At 40.9% G+C, this 25,935-nt stretch overlaps 2 protein-coding genes across 2 annotated transcripts in view; both read right to left on the bottom strand.

Moving 5' to 3' along the window:
- smurf2 (SMAD specific E3 ubiquitin protein ligase 2) overlaps positions 1-21,726 on the bottom strand; it is a 46,808-nt gene extending 25,082 nt beyond the window's left edge. The window contains exon 1 of the mRNA XM_076265287.1: positions 21,297-21,726. Within this exon, the coding sequence (XP_076121402.1) occupies positions 21,297-21,348 (52 nt within the window). The 5' untranslated portion in view covers positions 21,349-21,726. The remainder of the gene's footprint in view (positions 1-21,296) is intronic.
- A 215-nt stretch (positions 21,727-21,941) lies between these two features.
- kpna2 (karyopherin alpha 2 (RAG cohort 1, importin alpha 1)) lies at positions 21,942-25,436 on the bottom strand. Its single transcript, XM_076265289.1, has 10 exons — positions 25,311-25,436; positions 25,082-25,222; positions 24,891-24,979; positions 24,523-24,791; positions 24,323-24,417; positions 23,774-24,037; positions 22,869-23,102; positions 22,579-22,761; positions 22,282-22,431; positions 21,942-22,183 (listed from the first exon to the last, which is right to left on the bottom strand). The coding sequence occupies exons 1-10, from the start codon at positions 25,377-25,379 to the stop codon at positions 22,094-22,096; spliced, it is 1,584 nt and encodes a 527-aa protein (XP_076121404.1). The 5' UTR covers positions 25,380-25,436; the 3' UTR covers positions 21,942-22,093.
- Between the last annotated feature and the right edge of the window lie 499 nt (positions 25,437-25,935).

Genomic DNA, 25,935 nt, shown 5'->3' on the forward strand with positions numbered 1-25,935 from the left:
TTCCTATCAATTGTCAGATCTGACTAATTTGCTTTTCACAACGCATGGTCTGGCTCCACCGAGCTACAGACTGGTTGCAATTTTGCCAATATGGCTGACCAATTTTGGCTTCATTTCTTCAGAATGTACAGTAAGTCCCCTAATGCCATGCTATCCATGTTTTCTGTGTTTCCTGTCATATCAGAAAGTGCGTAGATGAGTTGCGGCAGCCCTGTCAGAGGGAGGAGTGTGACAAGCTCTTTCTGGAATGCTAATTAATTCTCTGTGGCCCTGCGTGCTTCGCACACCTCAGAGAGGAGCAGAGACACACGGCTTGCTTTCATCTCCCGCTAGCGACACACGTGCATCACTCTCTGGGTTTGAATATTATTCTGAAGTTTGTGAGGGCAGAACTCAAGACCGCGTATCAGACAGAAGCGGAAATCAAAGGAGGCTCCCCAACAGCCCACATAATGAGGGCAGGAGAATTCCACATTACACAGCAGGCTTTCACAACACCTCCCAAAATAGCCTGTCTATTAAAGCTGCCAAGCACCAAAAAAAAGACTAAAAATATATCATGTAGAGCTGAGTGTTCATGAAAACGGCAGATTCTAAACACAACCACAAAGGGGCAGAGTGATCGTAAGCATCACCATCGTAATGGTATGCATCTATAAAACACTTTTAATGGAGCTTTGTTTCAAACATGGTGTAACCCTATGACATCTCTCTACCAATCTGTTGTAATAGCATCACTGCTGAAGGGCATTTTCTATGTCTGCTGCTGTGAGTCTCCTACTCCTAGAGAAATCAAATGGATACATCTTGGTGTCTGCACTGCACACAGTTCAAACATATATTTTTAAGATGGAGGTTTCTTGCCAGACACAGAAAACTAATTTTACATACAAATCAGTGATAGGAAACTTTACTTCAGTAATAGGGTTGGCTATATTACAAGACATTGAAGTAGATACTGGGTTAATTATAATCAAAACTAAAAGCTGAAACCCAAAGATAGCTACCCTCTATAGTTATGGGCTCTTGTTTATAATCTGTTTATCATTAGCTGCATGTCAAGCACTGTGAATGCAGCCATGGACCTCAAGCCAATCATCCAATCTGATGAATTAGTATGACTGTTGGTCGAGAGGGATCACATTAAAGCAATACACCAGTCTGCAGTGCAATAATTTCTCGACCACCATTTAAATGTACTATGGTTAAGTGGTGTCCCAGCCATGCTACAAACGCACACATACTCTCTCTCTCTCACACACACACCACACAGACACAAATGTACACACACACACAGAGTGCTTTTGAGAAGACTGTTGACTGATGGGCTTTATTGGAAAATGGCACTTGATAACATGAGGCTTTCCTGACAGAGGGAGTATCCATCTTGCAGTGCTCTCCAATATACTGTACTGTAAGCCTGCCCCCTGTCAAAATGAACAGGTTCCCCTTCTCTCTCTCTCTCTTCCTCTGTCTCTCTCTTTGCTAAATCCACCTAGTTTTTAAGTGTGTAGTCGCTGCCATCCAGCAGAAACCCCACCCAGCCCACTATAACTGGAGAGGAAATTAGGCTGCTTGCTGAGCCACAGGGGCTGTTAGGGGCACCAGAGCCATGTTGCTCAGGGTGCAACAGAACATAAATAAGGGACCCATGAGCATGTTGTTCAGACTTTTTAAAGACGCACGCCCAATTATGCTGTGTGGTCTGCCATACCTATAAGATAAATCATCGTTAAGACTCCCAAAGGGTCTTCCTATAGTGGCCCTGAGAGATGGTTCTGTGTGGAGACATAATATGACAGAGTGCCCCGAAACAGTCAAGTGCCAAAGACACTTGCAGACTAAAGAGACTAAAGAAACCTGTACAGCAGGTGGCCTCATTCTTCCTTCAAACAAAAAATACAGTCTGATCACGAACTACTTATTTTTTAAAACTGTGCTGGATACTCAGAGGGCTGTATACTGCTATATCTATACTATGCTGTTTGATACCTTTTGAACCAACTCCAGCCTGAGACGGAGAGGGTGAGCTGTTAGAAAACATGCCTAACTGAGGCTGCTGATCTTTTTTTCTGCAGATGTTTCTCTCTACTTCTCCCATCTTCCCAAAAGGTTACAGACAAACAAGGGAAACCATCACGTACAGGGCTGACACCTCTGCTCATGTGTGTGAATGTCCCCCGTTTCCATAGTGACTGTGGTAACGGTAACAGGATAAAGTGGGGAGGAGAGGGGGCCAGAGAGAGGAAGTGAGAGATGGAGAGAGAGAGAGAGAGAGAGAGAGAGAGAGAGAGAGAGAGAGAGAGAGAGAGAGAGAGAGAGAGAGAGAGAGCTTTCTGTTGCTGATGAGTGTTTCTCATTCAGCAGGCGTGTCAGCTGAGGGACAGCAGGGACTACAGAGACCCCAGTGAGCCACCTAGGCTTGTAGGACATAAGGCTTGTAGGACACAAGGTCTGGTATTCACACAATATGGGTTGCAATGGCAGTGGAGATTTCAACAAACTCCACACAGATACCAACCTGATATGACACAAAAGTATTGAAAAACATAGCAAAATGTTTTAGCTGCCCCATCAAGGTTGCTTGATAAACTTGTACAGGAGTGTGATTGGCAAAGGTAAAAAAAAAAGGAAAATATACGTAGCACGGAGTGACCCCCCCCCCCCCCCCCCCCGATGGTTCGAGTACTTTAGTGTACTATAGTGTTGGCTACCGTATATATTTACATCACCTACACTTCATAAAATTCATGAGGCAAATCCTATGCGAGGGTGGCACTGGAAAAGGGCCTTAAAGGAAAAATATTTGGGGTAAATGTTAGGGGGCTCCCCCGGAAGAACATTTTGAAAAACAACCCTTTAAATGATGACATCTGATGACTTTTATGGGAAGTATTGATACATTGAAATACATATATTTCAAACATTATAGCATATTACAATACAGCCTATAAGGCCTAAAGAAAACTAATTTATAATAGAGCAAAGTAGATGTAGTCAAAGTCCTTTTAGGCAAGTCCCTCCACTCGGCGGCCATTTGCCAACGCTTTTTGGGCACTCGTAGGGCATCCATTTCGGCAGAAATGCGCGTGCGCAAGGCTTCAAGACACCAATCTTGCTCCAGCGGCGAGATCACAACACATGATTGGCACGATGTCTTCACAACACACCATATGATTGGCTCAATGTATTCACATCACACCACATGATTGGCTCAATGTATTCACATATGTGTAGACAACGGCCATATTGGCGTGACAAACTAGCCCCATGCATTTCTATGGAGTATTTGTTGAGTGCTATGTCTCCACATTAGAAAGTCGCTGATGTAGCCTATAACCTACACAAGACTAAACCAAATATGGCTGAAATATATAGGCCATCATGATCATTTTGCCAACAGTGACGCAGAACCATGGATTTTTTCCATTTATAACATGTTTTGTTTATAACTTAAACCAACATTGGAGTTAAAATGTTGACTAAATTATTTACTATACTCCTACTTGATGATAATATATAGCCTGCCCCCTAACAGTCCTCTGGGCCTACGTACAAAATAGTGAATCATGTGATAGGCCTACTGATATTTTGATGCTGATTGAAGAGGTTGCAACTTGAAGGTTGTTGATATTTCAGTTCCAAAGATAATCAAATTACATCGATTCCCCTCCTCCCAAAGTAACACTGTAGGTCCTACACCTCTCCTCCTAAAATAAATGGTAGGCTCTGTTTTAAGCTACTGCACCAGGATTGTGTAGGCTAAGCGGCTACAACACTAGTTTTACAAGCGCACATACTAGTTCAGTGTTTCTCAACTTTTTTTCTGGGGACCCACTTTTTAAAAATGACAGACTATCGCGACCCAACTAGTGACTGTGGTAGTTAACAAACTAGATCAGTGGTTCTCAAACTTTTTCTTTCATTCCCCACTTTGAGGGGGCATTCTCGAGCCCCACCTGTCCCTCATCGCTCTAAGAAAGTGGTAGGTCTTAAAATTGTCAAATGTATTGAAATAATGACAAGTTCTAAAAATATCCTCTTCAACAGAGTTAAAATCAGCTGGTGCTGCAGATATAAAAATAAATAAATACATAACACACATATTTCTGTTTTCCAGCAACATATTAGGAAGCATAGGCCATTATACAGCATTGTACAATATATTCAATGAAATGCCAACATGCTGCATTAAATGGATCCATAATCCAGTCATACTGAGCACTGCTGGTTGGGAAATATTTTTGAAATAAACTTTGCAGGGATGTGATGTAGGCCTACTGTTGAATACATGGGATCACAAGAGTGCCTCCCAATCAGACGTTTCAGCGATTTCGCTCAGAAATCTCATAATACTAAAGGCATAATACTGTCGCGATCGAGGCGCCTGTCCCATACTCAAGTTTTTTTGGTGAATGCAGTAATCTTATTTGCTAGGTGAGGTAGGTGCTTGTCTTTGCCTTGTAACTGGACATTTAACTCAAATGTATCGCTAAGATAGCCCAGCTTCGTCAAGAAATGTTCATTAATGAACGTGCTTGCAGATTCAAACATGCGCTCTTCCTCCAAGAGGCGACTCGGAGCTCAAACACGCGCGACAGCACTTTACCTCGGGAAAGCCACCTTGCCTCGCTGTGAAACAGTACAGCCTTTTGGTCAGCTACCATCTCTTCGCAAAGTGTGGAGAATAGACGCGCTTTTAAGGGCCGGGTTTTGATGAAATTCACCACTCTCACAACAACGTTCAAAATCTCATGTAGGTCGGGACTAACTAAGCTGCCTTGACACGAGCGCTTCCCTGTGAATATCACAGTGCACCGAGGTGAAGTTAGTTTGATATTTGATATTCGGATATTCGACAGATTTTCAAAAAAAAATGTATGCGGCTAGTTTCACCCCGTGTTTGCAGACAATGTACAAACAGATGACCTGTCTACTTGCTCCCAGCCGACCTTAGGGACAGTCTAAAAAGTACCTTCTGAATTACCTTCATAGTCTTTTTTGTCAATAGCTTTGACATCATGTGACCTAGTGACTCCAAACCAATGCAGAATATTTATCCTATATGGGACTCATCAGACACACCCCTTTTTTGATAGTCTGTATGCACACTGTATTTTATATGAATATTTAGTAAAAAAATACATTATATCCTATATGAATGGTCCTCTTTTTTCAATACCTCCCAAGTCATGTGAACTAGTGACTCCAAACCAATGCAGAATAGTTATCCTATATGGGACTCATCGGGCACACCTCTTTTTATGGTCACTGTATGCACACTGTATTTTACATTAATATTTTAAAGGAAATACTTTATTTCATATAAGAAACAGTCTCCTTTTTTTCAATACCTCCCAGGTCATGTGACCTAGTGACTCCAAACCAATGCAGAATTGTTATCCTATATGGGACTCATCGGGCACACCTCTTTTTATGATCACTGTATGCACACTGTATTTTATATGAATATTTTGTAAAAAAAAACACATTATTTACCATAAGAAACGGTCTCCTTTTTTTTCAATACCTCCCAAGCCATGCGACCTAGTGACTCCAAACCAATGCAGAATAGTTATCCTATATGGGACTCATCGGGCACACCTCTTTTTATGGTCACTGTATGTACACTGTATTTTTTATGAATATTTTAAAGAAAATACATTATTTCATATAAGAAACAGTCTTCTTTTTTTCAATACCTCCCAGGTCATGTGACCTAGTGACTCCAAACCAATGCAGAATTGTTATCCTATATGGGACTCATCAGACACACCTCTTTTTATAGTCACTGTATGCACACTGTATTTTATATTAATATTTTAAAGAAAATACATTATTTCATATAAGAAACAGTCTCCTTTTTTTCAATACCTCCCAGGTCATGTGACCTAGTGACTCCAAACCAATGCAAAATAGTTATCCTATATGGGACTCATCGGGCACACCTCTTTTTATGGTCACTGTATGCACACTGTATTTTATATGAATATTTTAAAGAAAATACATTATTTCCCATAAGGAATGGTCTCCTTTTTTTCAATACCTCCTAAGCCATGTGACCTAGTGTCTCCAAACCAATGCAGAATAGTTATCCTATATGGGACTCATCAGACACACCTCTTTTTATGGTCACTGTATGCACACTGTATTTTATATGAATATTTTGTAAAAAAATACGTTATTTCCTATATGAATGGTCCTCTTTTTTCAATACCTCCCAAGTCATGTGACCTAGTGACTCCAAACCAATGCAGAATAGTTATCCTATATGGGACTCATCGGGCACACCTCTTTTTATGGTCACTGTATGCACACTGTATTTTATATGAATATTTTAAAGAAAATACATTATTTCATATAAGAAACAGTCTTCTTTTTTTCAATACCTCCCAGGTCATGTGACCTAGTGACTCCAAACCAATACAGAATTGTTATCCTATATGGGACTCATCAGACACACCTCTTTTTATAGTCACTGTATGCACACTGTATTTTATATTAATATTTTAAAGAAAATACATTATTTCATATAAGAAACAGTCTCCTTTTTTTAATACCTCCCAGGTCATGTGACCTAGTGACTCCAAACCAATGCAGAATAGTTATCCTATATGGGACTCATCGGGCACACCTCTTTTTATGGTCACTGTATGCACACTGTATTTTATATGAATATTTTAAAGAAAATACATTATTTCCCATAAGGAATGGTGTCCTTTTTTTCAATACCTCCTAAGCCATGTGACCTAGTGTCTCCAAACCAATGCAGAATAGTTATCCTATATGGGACTCATCAGACAAACCTCTTTTTATGGTCACTGTATGCACACTGTATTTTATATGAATATTTTGTAAAAAAATACGTTATTTCCTATATGAATGGTCCTCTTTTTTCAATACCTCCCAAGTCATGTGACCTAGTGACTCCAAACCAATGCAGAATAGTTATCCTATATGGGACTCATCAGACACACCTCTTTTTATGGTCACTGTATGCACACTGTATTTTATATGAATATTTTGTAAAAAAATACGTTATTTCCTATATGAATGGTCCTCTTTTTTCAATACCTCCCAAGTCATGTGACCTAGTGACTCCAAACCAATGCAGAATAGTTATCCTATATGGGACTCATCGGGCACACCTCTTTTTATGGTCACTGTATGCACACTGTATTTTATATGAATATTTGGTAAAAAAATACATTATTTCCTATATGAATGGTCCTCTTTTTTCAATACCTCCCAAGTCATGTGACCTAGTGACTCCAAACCAATGCAGAATAGTTATCCTATATGGGACCCATCGGGCACACCTCTTTTTATGGTCACTGTATGCACACTGTATTTTATATGAATATTTTAAAGAAAATACATTATTTCCCATGAGGAATGGTCTCCTTTTTTTCAATACCTCCCAAGCCATGTGACCTAGTGACTCCAAACCAATGCAGAATAGTTACCCTATATGGGACTCATCAGACACACCTCTTCCTATAACCATTGAAAGCACACTATTTTATATTAATATTTTAAAGAAAATACATCGTTTCCTATAAGGAATGGTCTCCTTTTTCAATACCCCCCCCCCCCCCCAAGGGAAGTGACGTAGGGACACCAAACCAATGCAGAATATCCTTTATGGGACTAATCAGACACACCTCAAATTAATATAATTTTTGCACGTACTATTTTTTTATAGTACCCATTTGTTTCCTATGGAAACTGTGTTTTCTCAATACCTTCCATATAATAGTAGATGCCAAATCATTTTTCATATTGAGGTGTGTCTGATAAGTACCCCATAGCAGAACAGTTCTGTATTGATCTGTGTTGTCTAGGACCCCTTATATGGCAGCTATTGAGCAAAAAGCTGTTTTCCATAGGAAATAAATATGATTCTTTAAAAAAAATTAAATATAATAGTTCATGCAAAATATTATTTCACATTGATATGTGTCTGATTATTATCACATAGCAGAACAGTTCTATGTTGATCTGTGATGTCTAGCGAGAAAAAAGCTTGCGAGGTATTGAAAAAAGGAGACCATTCATGATGGCAAATAATGTATTTTCTTAAAAATATTAATATAAAATACAGTGTGCATACAGAGACTATAAGAAGAGGTGTGTCTTATTAGTCCCACATAGGATAACTATTCTGCATTGGTTTGGAGTCCCTAGGTCACATGGCTTGGGAGGTATTGAAAAAAAGGAGTCTGTTTCTTATATGAAATAATGTATTTTATTTAAAGAATTCATATAAAATACAGTGTGCATACAGTTGCTATAAAAAGAGGTGTGTCTGATGAGTCCCATATAGGATAACTATTCTGCATTGGTTTGGAGTCACTAGGTCACATGGCTTGGGAGGTATTGAAAAAAAGGAGACTGTTTCTTATATGAAATAATGTATTTTCTTTAAAATATTAATGTAAAATACAGTGTGCATACAGTGACCATAAAAAGAGGTGTGCCCGATGAGTCCCATATAGGATAACTATTCTGCATTGGTTTGGAGTCACTAGGTCACATGACTTGGGAGGTATTGAAAAAAGAGGACCATTCATATAGGAAATAATGTATTTTTTTTACAAAATATTCATATAAAATACAGTGTGCATACAGTGACCATAAAAAGAGGTGTGCCTGATGAGTCCCATATAGGATAACTATTCTGCATTGGTTTGGATTCACTAGGTCGCATGGCTTGGGAGGTAATGAAAAAAAGGAGACCGTTTCTTATGGTAAATAATGTATTATCTTTAAAATATTCATATAAAATACAGTGTGCATACAGTGACCATAAAAAGAGGTGTGCCTGATGAGTCCCATATAGGATAACTTTTCTCCATTGGTTTGGAGTCACTAGGTCGCATGGCTTGGGAGGTATTGAAAAAAGAGGACCATTCATATAGGAAATAATGTATTTTTTTCACAAAATATTCATATAGCATACAGTGACCATAAAAAGAGGTGTGCCCGATGAGTCCCATATAGGATAACTATTCTGCATTGGTTTGGAGTCACTAGGTCACATGACTTGGGAGGTATTGAAAAAAGAGGACCATTCATATAGGAAATAATGTATTTGTTTTACAAAATATTCATATAAAATACAGTGTGCATACAGTGACCATAAAAAGAGGTGTGCCTGATGAGTCCCATATAGGATAACTATTCTGCATTGGTTTGGATTCACTAGGTCGCATGGCTTGGGAGGTATTGAAAAAAAGGAGACCGTTTCTTATGGTAAATAATGTATTATCTTTAAAATATTCATATAAAATACAGTGTGCATACAGTGATCATAAAAAGAGGTGTGCCCGATGAGTCCCATATAGGATAACAATTCTGCATTGGTTTGGAGTCACTAGGTCACATGACCTGGGAGGTATTGAAAAAAAGGAGACTGTTTCTTATATGAAATAATGTATTATCTTTAAAATATTCATATAAAATACAGTGTGCATACAGTGATCATAAAAAGAGGTGTGCCCGATGAGTCCCATATAGGATAACAATTCTGCATTGGTTTGGAGTCACTAGGTCACATGACTTGGGAGGTATTGAAAAAAAGGAGACTGTTTCTTATATGAAATAATGTATTTTCTTTAAAATATTCATATAAAATACAGTGTGCATACAGTGACTATAAAAAGAGGTGTGCCCGATGAGTCCTATATAGGATAATTATTCTGCATTGGTTTGGAGTCACTAGGTCACATGACCTGGGAGGTATTGAAAAAAAGGAGACTGTTTCTTATATGAAATAATGTATTTTCTTTAAAATATTCATAAAAAATACAGTGTGCATACAGTGACCATAAAAAGAGGTGTGCCCGATGAGTCCCATATAGGATAACTATTCTGCATTGGTTTGGATTCACTAGGTCGCATGGCTTGGGAGGTATTGAATAAAAGGAGACCGTTTCTTATGATAAATAATGTATTATATTTAAAATATTCATATAAAATACAGTGTGCATACAGTGACCATAAAAAGAGATGTGTCTGATGAGTCCCATATAGGATAACTATTTTGAATTGGTTTGGAGTCACTAGGTCACATGACCTGGGAGGTATTGAAAAATAGAAGACTGTTTATTATATGAAATAATGTATTTTCTTTAAAATATTCATAAAAAATACAGTTTGCATACAGTGACCATAAAAAGAGGTGTGCCCGATGAGTCCCATATAGGATAACTATTCTGCATTGGTTTAGAGTCACTAGGTCGCATGGCTTGGGAGGTATTGAAAAAAAGGAGACCGTTTCTTATGATAAATAATGTATTATCTTTAAAATATTCATATAAAATACAGTGTGCATACAGTGACTATAAAAAGAAGTGTGTCTGATGAGTCCCATATAGGATAACTATTTTGAATTGGTTTGGAGTCACTAGGTCACATGATGTCAAAGCTATTGACAAAAAAGACTATGAAGGTAATTCAGAAGTTACTTTTTAGACGGTCCCTATGGTCGGCTGGGAGCAAGTAGACAGGTCATCTGTTTGTACATTGTCTGCAAACACGGGGTGAAACCGGCAGCATATTTTTTTTTTTTTGAATATCTGTCGAATATCCGAATATCAAATATCAAACTAACTTCACCTCGGTTCACAGTGCGTCCATTGCGCATCGGGTGCTACCTGGGCCCAGGCTACAGATAAAAAAAAATAAAAAAAAAACTCCTGTTTTTCACGTCAGTTCGCGCCCCACCTGGCATGTCTCCGCGACCCAGTAGTGGGTCGCGACCCACAGTTTGAGAAACGCTGTACTAAATGGAGAGCTAGGGTTAAAATGCGGACTGCGCCTTTAAATTGGCGACTTTTTATCTATCAGCACAATGCTACAGTAGGCTATTTCCACTAAATATTCAGCGCAATGTTATTATGTGCAAGACCTTTATGCCAAAGCTTTGATCTCGCACCGTCACCATAACGTTACGTTTTCTCATGGTGAGATGGCATCCTGAAATATGTTTTAGACAAGGGGCGCAAGGTTCACGGAGGTGAACCGCTGGACAAACGCGAAATGACAAGGTGTTAACTAAACAATGTAGTAGGCCTAAGGTAGACAGGCTTTGAAAACCTGTAAGGTCTGTCACAGCTAACTTCAAGCACAGCTTACACGCGCAAAAATTAAAATTCAATATCAGCATCACGAGATTTATTATCAAATATCAGCATCATGAGATTCATTATCGGAAAATCCTGACAGCGGATGCAAAGCCAAAAAGATGGGGAAGAAAACTTCATACATGATGTCTTTTTAAATCAATTTGTTGACCTTTACCGTTTCATGGCTTCTGCGGAGAAGTGCGCCACACACACTGAACTTGAATCAAGCATTCTTCAGAACGCAGCTGATCAACCCGTCTACTTTCACTTTCAATGAAATCCTAGTAAACGGAATACACTACAAGCGGCGTGATATTCGGAAAGATGTGAAGCACAAAACCCGTCGTCATTGTCAACGGCCTGTTATAATGATGGCCTGTGTAATGCAGAAATATAGCCTACCTCTGATCGACAGACCCCCCCCCCTCATCGGATCATCGGATCATCGGATCTATACGAATTACGTGGGTCTCATTTTCAAGTCGAAAAAAACGGAATTCCGTTTATCCGTTTAAAAACGGAAGAATCACACCCCTGCTTGTAATCAGTGACAAGCCAAAAAAATGACTCAGTTCATTATTCACCTATGTTGGTCATGATAAGCTAGTTCTATTCAGGCTGAAGGTTTATGACATTGGAACTGGACCACAAGCATAGCTCTACCAGGAGTAGGAGGAAACAAATTGGGCTATAAAAACTACAATTCAACTGAACAATTCCATTTCTCCACATCCATCCGGATGAAGACTCTGTAATCACATATTTTAAAAAAGAAACACCCAAGACGTGTTCACACCAAGCACAGAATGTCTGTGAAACAGTTGAGTGCAATTATGGGAATACTGGGGGTTCGCACAGCTCCGGGGAAAAGAGGGCATGTGGTTAGCCATCGCACATAACAGTGAGCATAACAGAGGATGTGGGGGAGTGAGAAACCGAGAGGAGAGGAGAAACTGAAGAGCCCTCTGTGCTGTAAAAACATTCCCAGCTTTGGTGTTGAGCTAATATGTTCGGCAGCTAAAATAAACATGGTGGGGCGTCACTTAGATGTCCTCAATCCTCTGTGCTCTGGTGTTCGTTGGTCCATGAATCCCTCGACTGGGAACCGAAGCCCCTTTATACTTCCAGCAGGCCGATACCCCCCGACCCCAGCCTTCAGCGGCGCCCTCTCTGAGCCTAGTGCCAATACTGCACACTCTCATTTGCTACATTATTCTTCCATAAACAAAGGGCTTCCTCTTCCATTTCACTCCACTCCACTCCACTCCACTCCACTCCACTCCTCCCTGGCCTGGTTTCTCTGACACAGAGATGGAGGAGAGACAGAGTTAGAGAGTAGGAAAAAGAAGCAGAAAGAAAGACAAAAAGATATAAGATCCACAGAACTTGTGTCAGCCAACCACATATCTATTCTGGTGCTTCCTGCTCTTTTCCATGTCTCCATCAAAGCCAGAGATCTCTGTTTCATAGGACAGAAGACTGCAGTTTACCCATCTCCCCCGTCTGGGAGAGAGACAGATCCTAATCTGGGGCCCGTGTCAGGACAAATACGCTTGAGGGACAAATGAGTCTGCGGTGACGTCACAGTGACAAAGCAACAATGCAACCTTGGTTCAGACAGCATGGCAGGGGGAAGGGGTGACTGAGTCACACAACAAAGCTCAATGACAGAGACCTAATGAATGTCGGCTTGATCAAGACCTTTGCAGACCTGGTGCCTTCATTAACCATGAATCACAATGAATGGCGGCAGAGGTCTAGTTGGCGGTCAGGGTAGGACTGAAGGACAGGGGGCAATAGATTATTGGCACCTAAGGTATGAAGACCTCTAATCGGTTATTCATGTTTATTTATGAAGTACCAAGGATAGACTAACACATGCCTGAAGGCAGTCTTCAATATAACAACTCTGATCAAGCCTTGATCTGGACATGCTCAAGGACATCTGCAAAGCCAAAGTAAATCCAGTCCCAGATGAAGACATCCACAGTGTTGAATGATCAGTGGGACAGATGCCAAAAAAATCTTCGTGGTCTCTGTAAACAAAGATTTAAAGATTCGGCTAAAAGCACACAGGGCAGACAGCAAAACAAGCATCAAAGTCATCTCATGTCCTACTTAGAGGAGATCAGTCTGAGAGCTGGACATGATTTCGCTGATCTTTCAGGCAATGTGAAGCCGGGTTCTTAATTCAGCCGCAAAATCTTCACTCTCTCGCATAACTAGGAGGATGGCTCATCTGGGGGGGGGGGGGGTTTAAGAGTCAGATAAAAAAAAAATACAAAAAAACAGAGGCTGAGAAAGACTGAAGCCCATGTGGTGATCTCTGGCTCCATCACACAAACACAGCTGAGAGTGAGTTCCAGGGCCACCCTTCCTGTCACCCTTGCACCAAGATGGCCAGACTGTCCCACGAAACCTTTCTTAGAGGTCAACAAACAAGGGACATGGCACCCTAAAGGCATGCCGATGTTCCAGCTCTCTGAGCGGTTTCAATAAACATACTTTGTGTCTCGCCACAGACAGCTTGGGGACTAGCAGCTTAATCTCAGACACCGAGTACAGTATGTCAGTGGAATTTGGAAAAAAAGGAAATGATTAACTTGGGTTGTCACAAAGCAGTGAACACTAATGTGAGAACCCATTCAGGCAGTTTGCGATCTGTCTGTTGACATGGAAACAATTTTGTTTAACACTCAAAAGAATGAGCAGACGGAAGTGATATGGAAAGTGATATGAAACTCCATCATATGGCAATTGAGATGAATCAGCAACACAATTTTAAAGCACTAAAACAATTGTTCTGTCATTTACTTTATAAAGGGGGTTGCATTTATGTGTTCTTCTCAATACTATTGAGAGAAAGCTACAAGTTATGAAGAGAAGTACTACCCAGGAGAACAGAGGACAGACTCCTTAATGGCTCCAAAATCAGTGTGCTACTATGCTGCAAGAACAGGCCCTGGCTCAGGATAGCCGCTTCTGACTGCGCCACTGTTGCCTGTGCTCCTTGGCTCCTCACTGCAATGTGATGCAATGGAGTGAGTTGTGGTGGAAGGTCTGGGAAGTTCACCAATCTGCTGAACAGATTTGGAGGGGTATGTGCTGCCAGTGAGTGTCCATCAGAACAAACTCTTTCCCCTCTGAGGAAGAGCACGTCATTCCTGCTGAATGGATTTCCTAGCAGGCCTTATGCAACCCTCCTGTGACAGCTTAACAGCCTGACATCATAAAACATGGGAATGATCAGCTAGTTAGAAAAAAAATCAAAGAGCAGGCTTCATCTTATTAAAAAAAAAGAAAAGAAAATTAAAGTAAGGTGAGACAGTAGTAGTCAATTTTTGCAATTGCCTCATTATTTTGTCAAAATAGTCACAAGATTTGGTTCATGTGGATTTAAACCCAAGTTTGCCATTAAGAAACGAATGTCTTTCGTTTCATTAAATCACTGACATACTTGTGTCTTTTGGGATATATCCTTTTATTTTTCAGGAGAGCCTGGTCTACAAACATCTGACAAAATCAGAACTTCTGCTTGACTACTTATTTTGTCTCTTCTATAAGAGTGTGATTAGAAATGTGTAGATATGTAGAAATATGTTGGATGTGACAATGTAAACAACTTATTCCCTGTCCCACAACAGGCATGATCAGAGATCATTCTAGAAAAACTTTATTCCCAGGTGAATAGACAAGTAGGCAGATTTATGGATGAGGCACAAGCAGTCTAACCAAACACGAACATGGAGAAACAACTATGGTAATACTATCTTAGAAAATCACATCATTCAATCTAGAATCTGGCCTTGAAGTAGATCTAGGTCAGAATATTTGTTTTATTTGTCTTAATCACAGACATGTCTCCTTTTAAGGAAGCCTGTGAACACTGGCTGGACTTCAGTAGAAATTGAGTCAATGATTATGTTTTTGGTTCAAGTGAATTCATTGTGAATTCAGAAAGAACTTAAGCCTATATTGACCAGATTAAAGTTAGCAAAAGTTAGACATATCTAATTCAACATAAACTTCCTCGTCCATTCTGGGTTTAAAGAGTATCGATGAAAGGGTAAAGGCCTTAATGTGATCATGTTTGGGAGATTTCATTTTGGCAGATGTACAGTATGTTTCCCCATGTCCACATAAGTACATCTAACACATTTCTACACACTGACTAAATTGATGCAAATTCTCTCCACAACAACTCCTGCTTTCAGAGTCGCCTATTCTCGGATCCAAATGTTCCTACCTAAAAGCTGTTAAATGTGTTGAATATACTACACAAACACAGTCTGTTTGGATTTGGATTTGGAAGTGGTGAAGCTGAGCGCCTGTTAGAACAACAGGTTGGAGCAAAACACACACTAACCTGAGGCTTTCCTCTGATACAAGTTTGACATGAGGCCCTTTCAGTTCCTCGAGTAAACTCTGTCTGAACTGGTGAGGGTGAAGGAATGTAAGCTGTGCAGCAGAGGTGAGGGAAGAGGATAATAAGAGCCCTGTCGTCGCACAGGCCCGGCCCCAGGAGAAGGGGGAAGGGAAGCAAGGTCTGCTCTGTCGAGGTTAGACTAAACATTTCCAGGCTGAGGAGGGCTGGACGTCTGTCTGGTTGTGCAGTGGGTCAGCACTTCCACCTGACTCTCAGGCACAGCCGACATGCACCTGAGATCACAGGATTCACAAATGGCTTTTGAACTGAATGACCAGGGGAGAAAAATTATGAAGTGGAGACCACTTCTTTGACCAATTACCATGAATTTGCATTCAAAGATGAGATCTGGTACTTTATACAATCATTAGAGATGTGTGTCCAGGGACACAGTGATATACTGGCTTTTGGTACATTAGCCTGTAAACTCCAGAGCAATGCATACATGAATGGCTAATGTGCAGTACAGCAGACCCTCAGGACAGCAGCACCTGTACTGACTGTTCAGTATGTTGTACAGTCGTAAAATATTCCATTGTAAGGTCTGCTAACCAAAGTAAACCTTCTATTCAGTTTCAGGGAGGGAGTCGGGCTTGTGGGTTTCCAAATGGCACTGACCAGCCTAGGCAGCTAGCACAGCCCTATGGAGACTCAGACGTCACCTGTCAGATGAGCTTTGGCATGTGTCTGCACAAAGGCCGTACTTCGAGACTGACCTACATCCCGAGTCCCGGCGTCGTGACAGACAGTGCACATTTGGAAGCATAACTAGCCCTGCAATAGCTCGATTTCCAAAAGAGGATGAACTGACAAGAAACGAATGAATTAATTGGAATAGAGATGCTCGGTATATATGTCACTGAGGGTCTTAAATAGAGACCACAAAAATGACCTGCAGTCAAGGTACCTCCCCGTCCTTTGTTGTCCAGGCTGGCTGTCTCCCTCTTTAGAAGGCGATATGACAAACCTGTTAGAAAGGCATAGCTCAGTTTTGGCAGGAAAGCCTACAGTTCCAGCAGGCCCACACATGGGCTTAATCACAGATGTGTTAAAGACGTGATGCTGTCTGGACACCCACATGATTCCAAAATCACTTCCATGCCCACATGGCACTCAGGAGACAAACCGATTATGTGAAATGCAACTTCAGTTAATCCTGATCAAAGCTAACCACAGATCTCCTTCAATATGCCAGTTCTGTCTCGGGAGGTGAATGGGTTAGACATAGAATCGTGTCGTATAGGCTAAGTCAATAAACTAGAGCTGGAAAAATGTATTTCTTCCATATCAAAGTACAAAAACAAAACCCTGTCACTGTTGTCCATACATGCAACATATAAGAAAAGGTGCAAGAGGTTTAAGAGTCAGAACCTCTGGTTGACTCACACCATTACAAAGGGAAAGGGCTTAGGAAATGGTGTATGGTGTGGAAGGTTATTTCCCAGGTGAAAAGGGAGGTCTCTTAGGAAATCCCACAGACTCTGACATGAAAACCCAAATGATTTAACAGAGGAGAGAACAGCTCATGCTGAACAGCTCAGAGGTCAAACCACAAACTACCAAAACCCACTTGTCAGGTATCATATTCTGCTATATTCCTTCAATGATACTACTACTGAGTTCATTACTTAAACAGAATACTATTCGGTGCTAAAAAAAAAAAAAAAAAAACACATTTTGAGAGTGCATGAGAATTGTGTATATATTTTCCACCATCAGAGCTGTCTCTATGTTACATAATTGGACGGAGATCAGCTGTTAGAGCATAACAGAATCCTGAACTGTGTTGTTGGAGGCCAAGGCTCAGGCTACAGTGTTAGTTTTAGCAGCTGGCTGCCCGTGTTTTTCCTGTTTGAGGGCTGGCGTACGCCTGTGACATCTGGTTTAAGAGAGTGTTTCAGTGTAGGCAGAAAAGTACTGTGTGTGAATAAGGTGACAAAGTTCACCTACCATTTCAGCCCATATTCAATTCAATTCAATTCATTCTTTATTAAGGACACAGAGAGCGGTCCATATCACAATACAAAACATGGTAAAAAGACAGACAAGAAAACACATACAATAAAATGACTACAGTCGGAGCTCCACAATACACAAAAAGAGTGTTCAGATATTAGCATATAAACTAAAATGCCAATGGTTCCACAGTCTAGAAGGGAACCTAACCATACTCATTGCATTCCATATCTTTTTAGCCTTCAAAAAGTTCTGTCTAATGTCTTCTAACAACTGAATAAGGTAATGGGATTGTTTCCCAATGTCACTGCAATTTAAGCACTTTTCAGCCGAATGCTACCACTAATCAATACAACCATATAAGCCGTCTTCAAAAGGAAGGGCTAAACGCTATATTAATGAGGCAAAAAGGTGGGAAGAGAAGAAAAGAGTAAAGAAGAAAAAAGAGGGATGAGGTTGGCTTAGAGTACATCATTTCAACTGGATGAGCCATTTTCAAGGACCCTTTCTGAAAATGTTCTTCCAGTACTCTCGATCGATAGAACACCTCACACAGCTTTACCAAAGGAGAAAACAAATCAATATGAGGCAGAGACAGACTTGTAGAGCAGAAAAAAATTATGCTGTGGCGTAAGGAAAAATAAAAACATAAGCCAGATCAGCGTCTTAAAATAAACAGATGCGTTTTACTGACATAAAACATTACAGATGGACAGTGTAACAATAGAGACTTTACAGAGACTTTAGAGTAACAATAAATACTAGAATGCTACACCCGAATTAACACCCAGAAGTAAATTTGTAGGCAAGCAATTTGATGTGGGCGGCTAGGTAGCCAGTGGAACTCAATGAGCAGCAGGTTAACATGTGCCTTTTTGGCTGGTTGAAAACCAGATGCACTGCCGCGTTCTAGACCATCTCTGTAAAAGTTTCACCGTGCAAGCCGGGAGGCCCGTCAAGGAGAGAATAACCTGCCCTGTACCAAGGGTTGAGTGGCATATTTAGATAAGTATGAACTATGAACTAATGTTCTTATTTTTCTTAGTGCAAGCCACATGAAAAGTGGACAGAGACAATGTGGTCAGAGAAGGTTAGCTGGTCATCAATCGTGACACCCAAGTTTCTCGCAACTTTGGTGGGGGTAAGAAATGAGGAGGCAATTTGGATGTTGATATTTTGTAGTTTGGTAAGATTTGTTTGGCTGGGAAGACCAGCAGTTCAGTCTTTTGATAAGTTCAGTTAAAGGAGGCATTCCTTCATCTACTTGGATATATCTGAGAAGCAATCCGATATTCACGCCAAGACCGGGGGGTCACCAGGCAGTAATGACAAATAGAGTTGGGTATCATCTGCAAAACAGTCACATGAGAAGTTATGCGAACATGCTGCCATAGTGTGCAGGGGTCTCCAACCTTTTTTCCTGCGAGATCTACTTTGACCACTTTGGACATGGCCAATAGCTTTTATGATAGTAGTAGCATGCCATGTATTCACATAGCTGATCTCCACCCAAAACTGCTGAATAAGATTTGTATGCTTTTTAAAGGTTCCTTTCAACTCATTTACCTTCTCTGTTTGTAAACTGTGAATTTGATTTCATAAGAATTTTAACATGTTTCCCAAGTGACTGGGGTTATCAGATTTATCTTCCTCAAACCTTTTGGAGAGCTACTTAGAAACAGGTTGGGAGCTACTGGTAGCTCGTGAGCTACCTGTTGGAGACCCCTGGTGTAGTGGCTAGCGTGTTAGTTGACCATCTAGCACACACATCCAAGATTTGAGGCAGAAAGCTCACATATTCACTCATCTTTTTCCTACAGTGTAAACACCTGTATATTATATCTGAAGTTCTCAAAGGCTGTGGTATTATCCAGCAGTAATATGCTTGAGCCTTGTTCCTTTTTCAAACATTGGAAGTTATCGTCCTCCCTTCACTGCCAGTCAAAACAATGTCCTGTTGCGTTTGCTGAGCAGTTATTGTTGAAATGGCGTAAACCAAGCAGTGATCTCCAGACGTGGGCCACAAGGGTCCTCTTCTGAATGCAGAAATGGTGAACCCCAGATTCCCTATCCCAGCCCATGAGAGTGGAAATTACATTTCAAAAGACCATCACAAGAGTAGACCACTATTTCCTACACATTACTGACACAGCTGACAGCTGAGTTCACAAAGAGCCTAAGCTTTTACTTACAAGATGTTTTGCATTAACACTGAACTGTCAGTTTTTGATGCTTATCAAGTTTTGAGATCCCTTCACTCAAGCCTCACTGAAAGGGGACCATTTGAAAAACACTTTCATACAAAATGTCAATAAAACTGAAAGGGGGAGGACCCCTGGAGCAAACCACAAAGACCTGTCACATCAAAGTACTTTAATAATGCTGCAAATCCCCATCAGTATATATGTGCTATAAGACTACACCAAAGCGTTTGGGGTCTGGTTGGCGCTTTAAAAAAGTGACTGAGTATGGAGTCGCTTGATGCCGACACAGTAAAATGAATACAATTATAAAAGGATCTACTGTCCTGACCTACTAGTTAGTGTGATCACAGTGAGGGTCGACCCAGACAATGTACATTCATTTGAAGGAGCATGGTTCTGACGTTATTTCACTGTCTGATAACAGATGCAGTTCTGCTCTTTCACCTCGCCTCACCAGTAATTACGTGTTGCTGCGCTCTCTATGATCTTATAGAGTTCTATTTAGGATACACACATTTAGAATCGATAACGAGAATTTCGTACAGATGAGCGACTGTCCGATATTTAGCACATAAGTGTCACTAGCTGCTACGTTAACAGGCGCAACGATAAGGTAACGTTAGCGTTAGAAATCCCCATCTCTCAGACGCTACGTACTTCAATGATTTTTAAATTAAATACCATAGAAAGGTGAATTCCCAGTGCTATGGCGGATTACTGTTATTAAAAAGCTGCATCTCATGTAAACATGACAACCATTAGTTAGCATGACTGCTAGCTTGTGTCCGACAAATCCATCACAGCTGGATTAACCACATTTTCACACAACATATGCAACCTTTCATATTTGGTATGATGTCTAACGTGTGTCTTAAATATTGCCTTTGATGCATTTGATGAAGTATTGTAGCGCTTTAACAATTTCTTAAATCCTAGTGTAGATGAAGTGGTTTGCAGGCATGTTCCTCGTGCTAGCAAGGCACAACTCCACCAGGACAACTTCAAACCTTGTGCTAAGGTTGACAACGAGCCTTGTAAACTAACATGAACTGGCAAGCAACATATAGCCTAACCTTACGGTCACACTGTTGTACCTGTCCTGTTACTCCATTATCACTCATTTCATTTAACAGGCAAACAGCTGATACCAACAAGAAGTAACGTTTAAGAGCACGAAATAAAGCAGGGAGCTCCTTATAGTACTGTTAGGCAAGTTCACTAGCTTATGTTAGCTCCCTAGATTAAGGCAAGGGGCGGTTTCGGTCCCGGCTAATTGCATGCTAGCAACCACTATCTAGTGTCTACCTAGTGTTATCGAAGGGTTTGGCTTGCTCCGCTGCAGTGGATGCTTTCCCAAACGAGTGACTATGTATTGCAGTCAGTGGCAGAAGTGTGCCCTCACACAGCAGCAATACTGGCTACATACTAATGTTAAATGGTAAAATCGTAATTATAATGCCCTGCAGTGTTAGCTAGCCAGTGAAGCACTGCAATCGAGCTAGCCAACATTTAGAAATTAGTAACGTTAGCTAGACAACTACCGCTAACATTAGCAAGCTATCGTCAATATTGAACTCTTACCTGTTAAACGCAACTTCACTGGTCCATTTCTCCTCGCTCCTTGGTTAGACATTTCCTCTCACTTCACCCCGTGACCAGGACTCATAAAATGTGGTAAAATATGTTATAACGTTAACGGTTTTGATGGTATCACAGTAAACCGACAATAATAGAATCACGGTGCTGTGGCCCGGATGTCCATACCGCTGCCATCGTTAGCTAGTTAAATTAGCCTCCAAGTAGTCACATAAACATCGCATTTGAACAGTAGGAATACCAGAAGGCAAACACCATTTGCAAAAATATACTTCAATTAGCGTCTCTAAACCAATCCAATTTATAGCACAGTGATAAATAACTTTTTCTTCATCCTCGGGAAAGAGCTCAAGTCCAGTCTTATTTTGCGGAGCTACTGCGAACTTGACTAGTGGTGGTGATCTAGTACGCTGCTTTCCTCCTGAGGCGAGCCAGCATATGCAGACAGTTTAGGGAGGCAGGGAAGGGAAGGCTGATGTTGGTGACATCATCAGACAAGTTAATCACAAGAGATTTTTGAAAGTGGCCTTGCACATAATTGTTCCCACCCTTTCTAAGCGCCTTACCACGTTTATGGTAGTTTAAAATTGTTAGTAAAATGTGGTTAACTCTAAATTATGAATCCAAGAATGTAAGCAATATATCACAAACTTTATTTACAGAACAGATACATTACAGTTAACAGATTATATACACTTCCACCCACAGGTTTGGAGACATAATCACACAAATAAAGGACAAACAGTTACAGGATAGAATGGAGATAGAAGACAAACAACCATTCAAAAGCTGAACGCGCTCTGGTTTTCACTGATCTGGAATGCATAACCGTCTGTTGTAGTCTCTGGGGCAACACTCTGATCCTCTTCCTCCTTTAAGGTAAAATAGTCAGACGGAAATCAATTAGTACCATTGGTAGGGACTGAGGCATGCAAGAAGACTAAACACATGCAAAGACACACAAACATACCTCTCCTGAGAAATATTTATCAATGAGGTTGAGGGCAGCCTTGTAGACCAGCTCATTTTCATGAGACTGTAGGGCCTCAATTTTGTCCAGGCCACCACATTCCTCAATCATCAGGCAGAGTTTCTCTGTCTCACCGATTTTCTCACCCGCCTGTTGGAAGAAAGACAAAGCTCCAGTTCTGCTGCCAGGAACACCAAGAAGTCCATTTCAATTTAATACATCATACTCAAATTCTGCTAAACCTCAGACAACTTTGAAGTCACCAGATGAAGAACTTTGAAGTGACAAATTACATACCAGGAAGATGTTGGTAATGGCATCAAGGATAACCAGGATCGTTTTGCTGTCTTTGGTGGAAAGCAGGTTCAACAGAGGTTCCAGCACATCAGCTTGAACAAGGTACACAACTTGGTTTACAGTGCCTCCGCTGGTCAGATTGGTCACAGCCCAGACAGCCTCCTTCTGAGTCTTGTAGTCACCCTAAGGAGAAATAAAGGCAATACAATCAATACAATAACTCTAAAAATCAACACAGTAACTAAATAAGAAATTGTTCATCCTTTTATGCAAAACTGGGGTACACACACCTTTCTGAGGACATCCACCAGGTAAGGCACCAGCCCTGAATCAATGACGTCCTGAATCTGGCAGTCTTTGCCAGCGGTGATGTTGGACAGTGTCCAGGCAGCCTCTTTTTGGATGTTGTTCTTGGGGTGGCGCAACAGGGCAGGGAACAAAGCCAGAATACCAGCATTCAGCACAGCCTGGGTCTGCTCATCGGTCCCAGTCACAATGTTTCCAACAGTGCGCAGAGCTGGAGTCTGTAGCAGAAAGAGGAAGAACAGTGGCTAAGTTTCTTTTTCTTCATTACCCCATTATTTAGAACATACATGTACCCAGTCAAACAAGGCACTTGCAACATCTTGGAAACCCCACCACCCCAAGATCCATTTGATTCAAGACACTTAAAATTCAGCCATGTCCACCCCAGTCTACCAATTACAGACTCAGGAACTTTAAAAGCAAGGAGAATGTGTGTTCATGAAATCAGACATTTTTGAAGCCATCATATCTAATTGCCTATATTAAATCTTAAAGGTTCAGCCCACGACTCAAATTCAGGCATAGTGCTTAAAAACGTTAAGCCCTGTAGACCATGTAAAGCAGTAAAAGCACTTAAACGTTTTGTAACATTGTTCAATTACTGAACAACGACCCATATGCAAGTAATTTCCTGCCAGACAAAAAGGTAAATCCCATGATTTGGGGAGGTGGTAGTGTAGTAGCATGCAGTACCCTAAAAGTTGTGGGTTCAATTCCCAGCTTCCACCATTGTGCCCTTGAGCAAGGCACTTAACCCCAAGTTGCTCTGGGGACAATGGAATCCCTTGTAATATAGTTGACATTATGTAAATCACTTGACAACAGTGTCTGTTAAATGAATAAATGTAAATGATTACTAAGAGTGAGTATGTCAAAGTCATATTCATACCACTACAGACAGCTCTCCACAACCGAGCAGCTGCACCAGGCGAGGCACCAGGCCAGTCTGTACCACCACCTCGATTCTTTCATTGGGCCCGTCAGTCAGGTAGGACACGGCCCAGCAGGTGTCTGCCAGCACCTCCTTGTCATCGTGATGCAGCAGGCGGACGATCGTGGGCAGCAACTGCTGCACCGCAGACAGAGGTGGCGCTGGGTTCTTATTACGGCACAGGTTGGAGAGGGTCCACGTCACGTTCCTCAGGTAACCAGACTGGAAATGAAGGAGTTCAGACATGATCATGGAGACCAAGGCATATGTAGACAAGTGTTGAACTACACCATCTAGTGGCGACAGAAAACAATTTAGAATACATGTCTGAACTTGGCCAGAATGGTGTGTGTATAACTACACCATCTAGTGGTGACAGAAAACAATTTAGAATACAAGTCTGAACTTGGCCAGAATGGCATTTTTCAAACAGAAATATAAAGACCCCACACAGCCATGTATAGGTCTTGATACACTTTCACCCCAGCGAGGAACACATAAACTTACAGAGAATACACTCAGCTCAGGAACAGCCAACAGACTAAGCAATGGAGCCACTGCTCCGTGCTTGATGACCATATCTCTGTATGAAGAACCATCACCTAAAATAAATAAATTAAAAAGAAACATGTTAAATGTGACAAATGGAGTTATTAAACTACTACTAAACAGAAACAGACCGTAAGTGGTTAGTCCTTGAAACATACCTGCAATATTTCCCAGAGCCCAAACTGCTTGCTCACTGATGTGGGGGTGAGGAGATGTGATGAGGTTCACAAATGCAGGTATGGCTCCAGATTCTACCACAGCACGGGTCTGATCAGACGTTCCTGAGGCAATGTTGGTGAGTGCCCAGGCTGCCTCAAACTGGATTGGGGGACTGTCAGCCAGGCCCAAGAAGGACACAAATTTGGGAATCAGACCAGAGCTGATGATCTGGTCAATTGGAGGGTGCCTCTCTCTTGACAGCAACTTCCTGTGTTGGAGTAGAAACATTCAAGGAGGGTTACACAGAAGGTCTACGATTATCATTTGCTGAGATCTTAATGTTAATATTTTTCATTAATCACCCTACCTTGCAGCCTGAGTGGCTTGCAACTGAGATTCCATGTCGTTATTGCTCAGACCCTCCACAATTTGCTCGACTGTCCACTGCTGACTCGCCTGTACAGTACATGGTATTGCAAATTAATTAATGTGCATTTACGTAAGCACAAACATGAATCCAAACAGGATACTACCAAAAAAAAAAAAAAAAACACTTACCTGGCAATTCTGACTTTTCTCTTGAAGTGGAGAAGTGGCCTCGTCGGGTAAAGTGCTGACATTTCTTCTTTTGAAAATCTGATCGTCTTTCTTTGCCTTGCGCAGCTCAAAATTTGTTTCAATTCTCCTGCGCCTCATTTCCTGCATACAACACGAAGGTGGATTCAAGTTACTTCACATTCAATTATAAATACAATTTGGCCAGTCGATTGACGCCAACGTAACTTACAGTTGCATCCTTTCCCTTGTTTTTGAACTTGTTCAGACGTTCAGACGTGTTCTCGTTGTTTGCCGACATTTTTGCAGGTTGTTGAGTTTGAGGTAGACCTGTTAACTAACAAATGAAAAGTACAGACGTTAGCTTGGTAAACTGCGTTGAAAAGACACGCAAACAAATAATCTGTAGCTTTACTAACTAGACAGCTAGCTAACATGATATTCCACATGCTCTTCGATAACGTTACGTTAACGCACTGCCAAAAGCTGTCAAGACCTAAAACTAACCAGCGAAGAGTATCGATACTTAAAAGAACGTTGTTTTAAAGTTGAAAATCAATCAAGACAAACAGCAAAAACATGCTTAAAAGCAATTCGCAGCACCTTAAATATGTATATGATAAAGGACCATAACTTGACTTACCTTCTCTGTCTGGATAAAAAATTTGATGTGTGGCAGTAAGATGCTACAGACCTTTAAATTCGCGGGGCAAAGCTCTCTGATTGGCCCGTTCGAGCAAAAGCATTCACCCATTGGACTGTTCAAAAAATTCAAGGGAAGTCTCGGAGAATCCGAAGAATGCACATGATCCAATATCGCGATATTTTGCTAACAAATTAGTCTCATCCATATTTTT

Source organism: Alosa pseudoharengus, unplaced genomic scaffold (assembly GCF_046254945.1).
Source record: "Alosa pseudoharengus isolate Yale_2024_CS ecotype anadromous, Long Island Sound unplaced genomic scaffold, YU_APseudo_1.1 YU_APseudo_1.1_scf_4, whole genome shotgun sequence".
Classification (NCBI taxonomy): domain Eukaryota; kingdom Metazoa; phylum Chordata; class Actinopteri; order Clupeiformes; family Clupeidae; genus Alosa; species Alosa pseudoharengus.

What these genes read in the sequence shown, in the direction of transcription:
- kpna2 (XM_076265289.1), bottom strand. Translation starts at nt 25,379, where the DNA reads ATGTCGGCAAACAACGAGAACACGTCTGAACGTCTGAACAAGTTCAAA. An exon ending in CTGAGCTGAGTGTATTCTCT is followed by an intron (nt 24,038 to 24,322) that starts GTAAGTTTATGT and finishes CTTCATTTCCAG; the next exon opens with TCTGGTTACCTGAGGAACGT. An exon ending in TGGTGGATGTCCTCAGAAAG is followed by an intron (nt 22,762 to 22,868) that starts GTGTGTGTACCC and finishes ATTTCTCCTTAG; the next exon opens with GGTGACTACAAGACTCAGAA.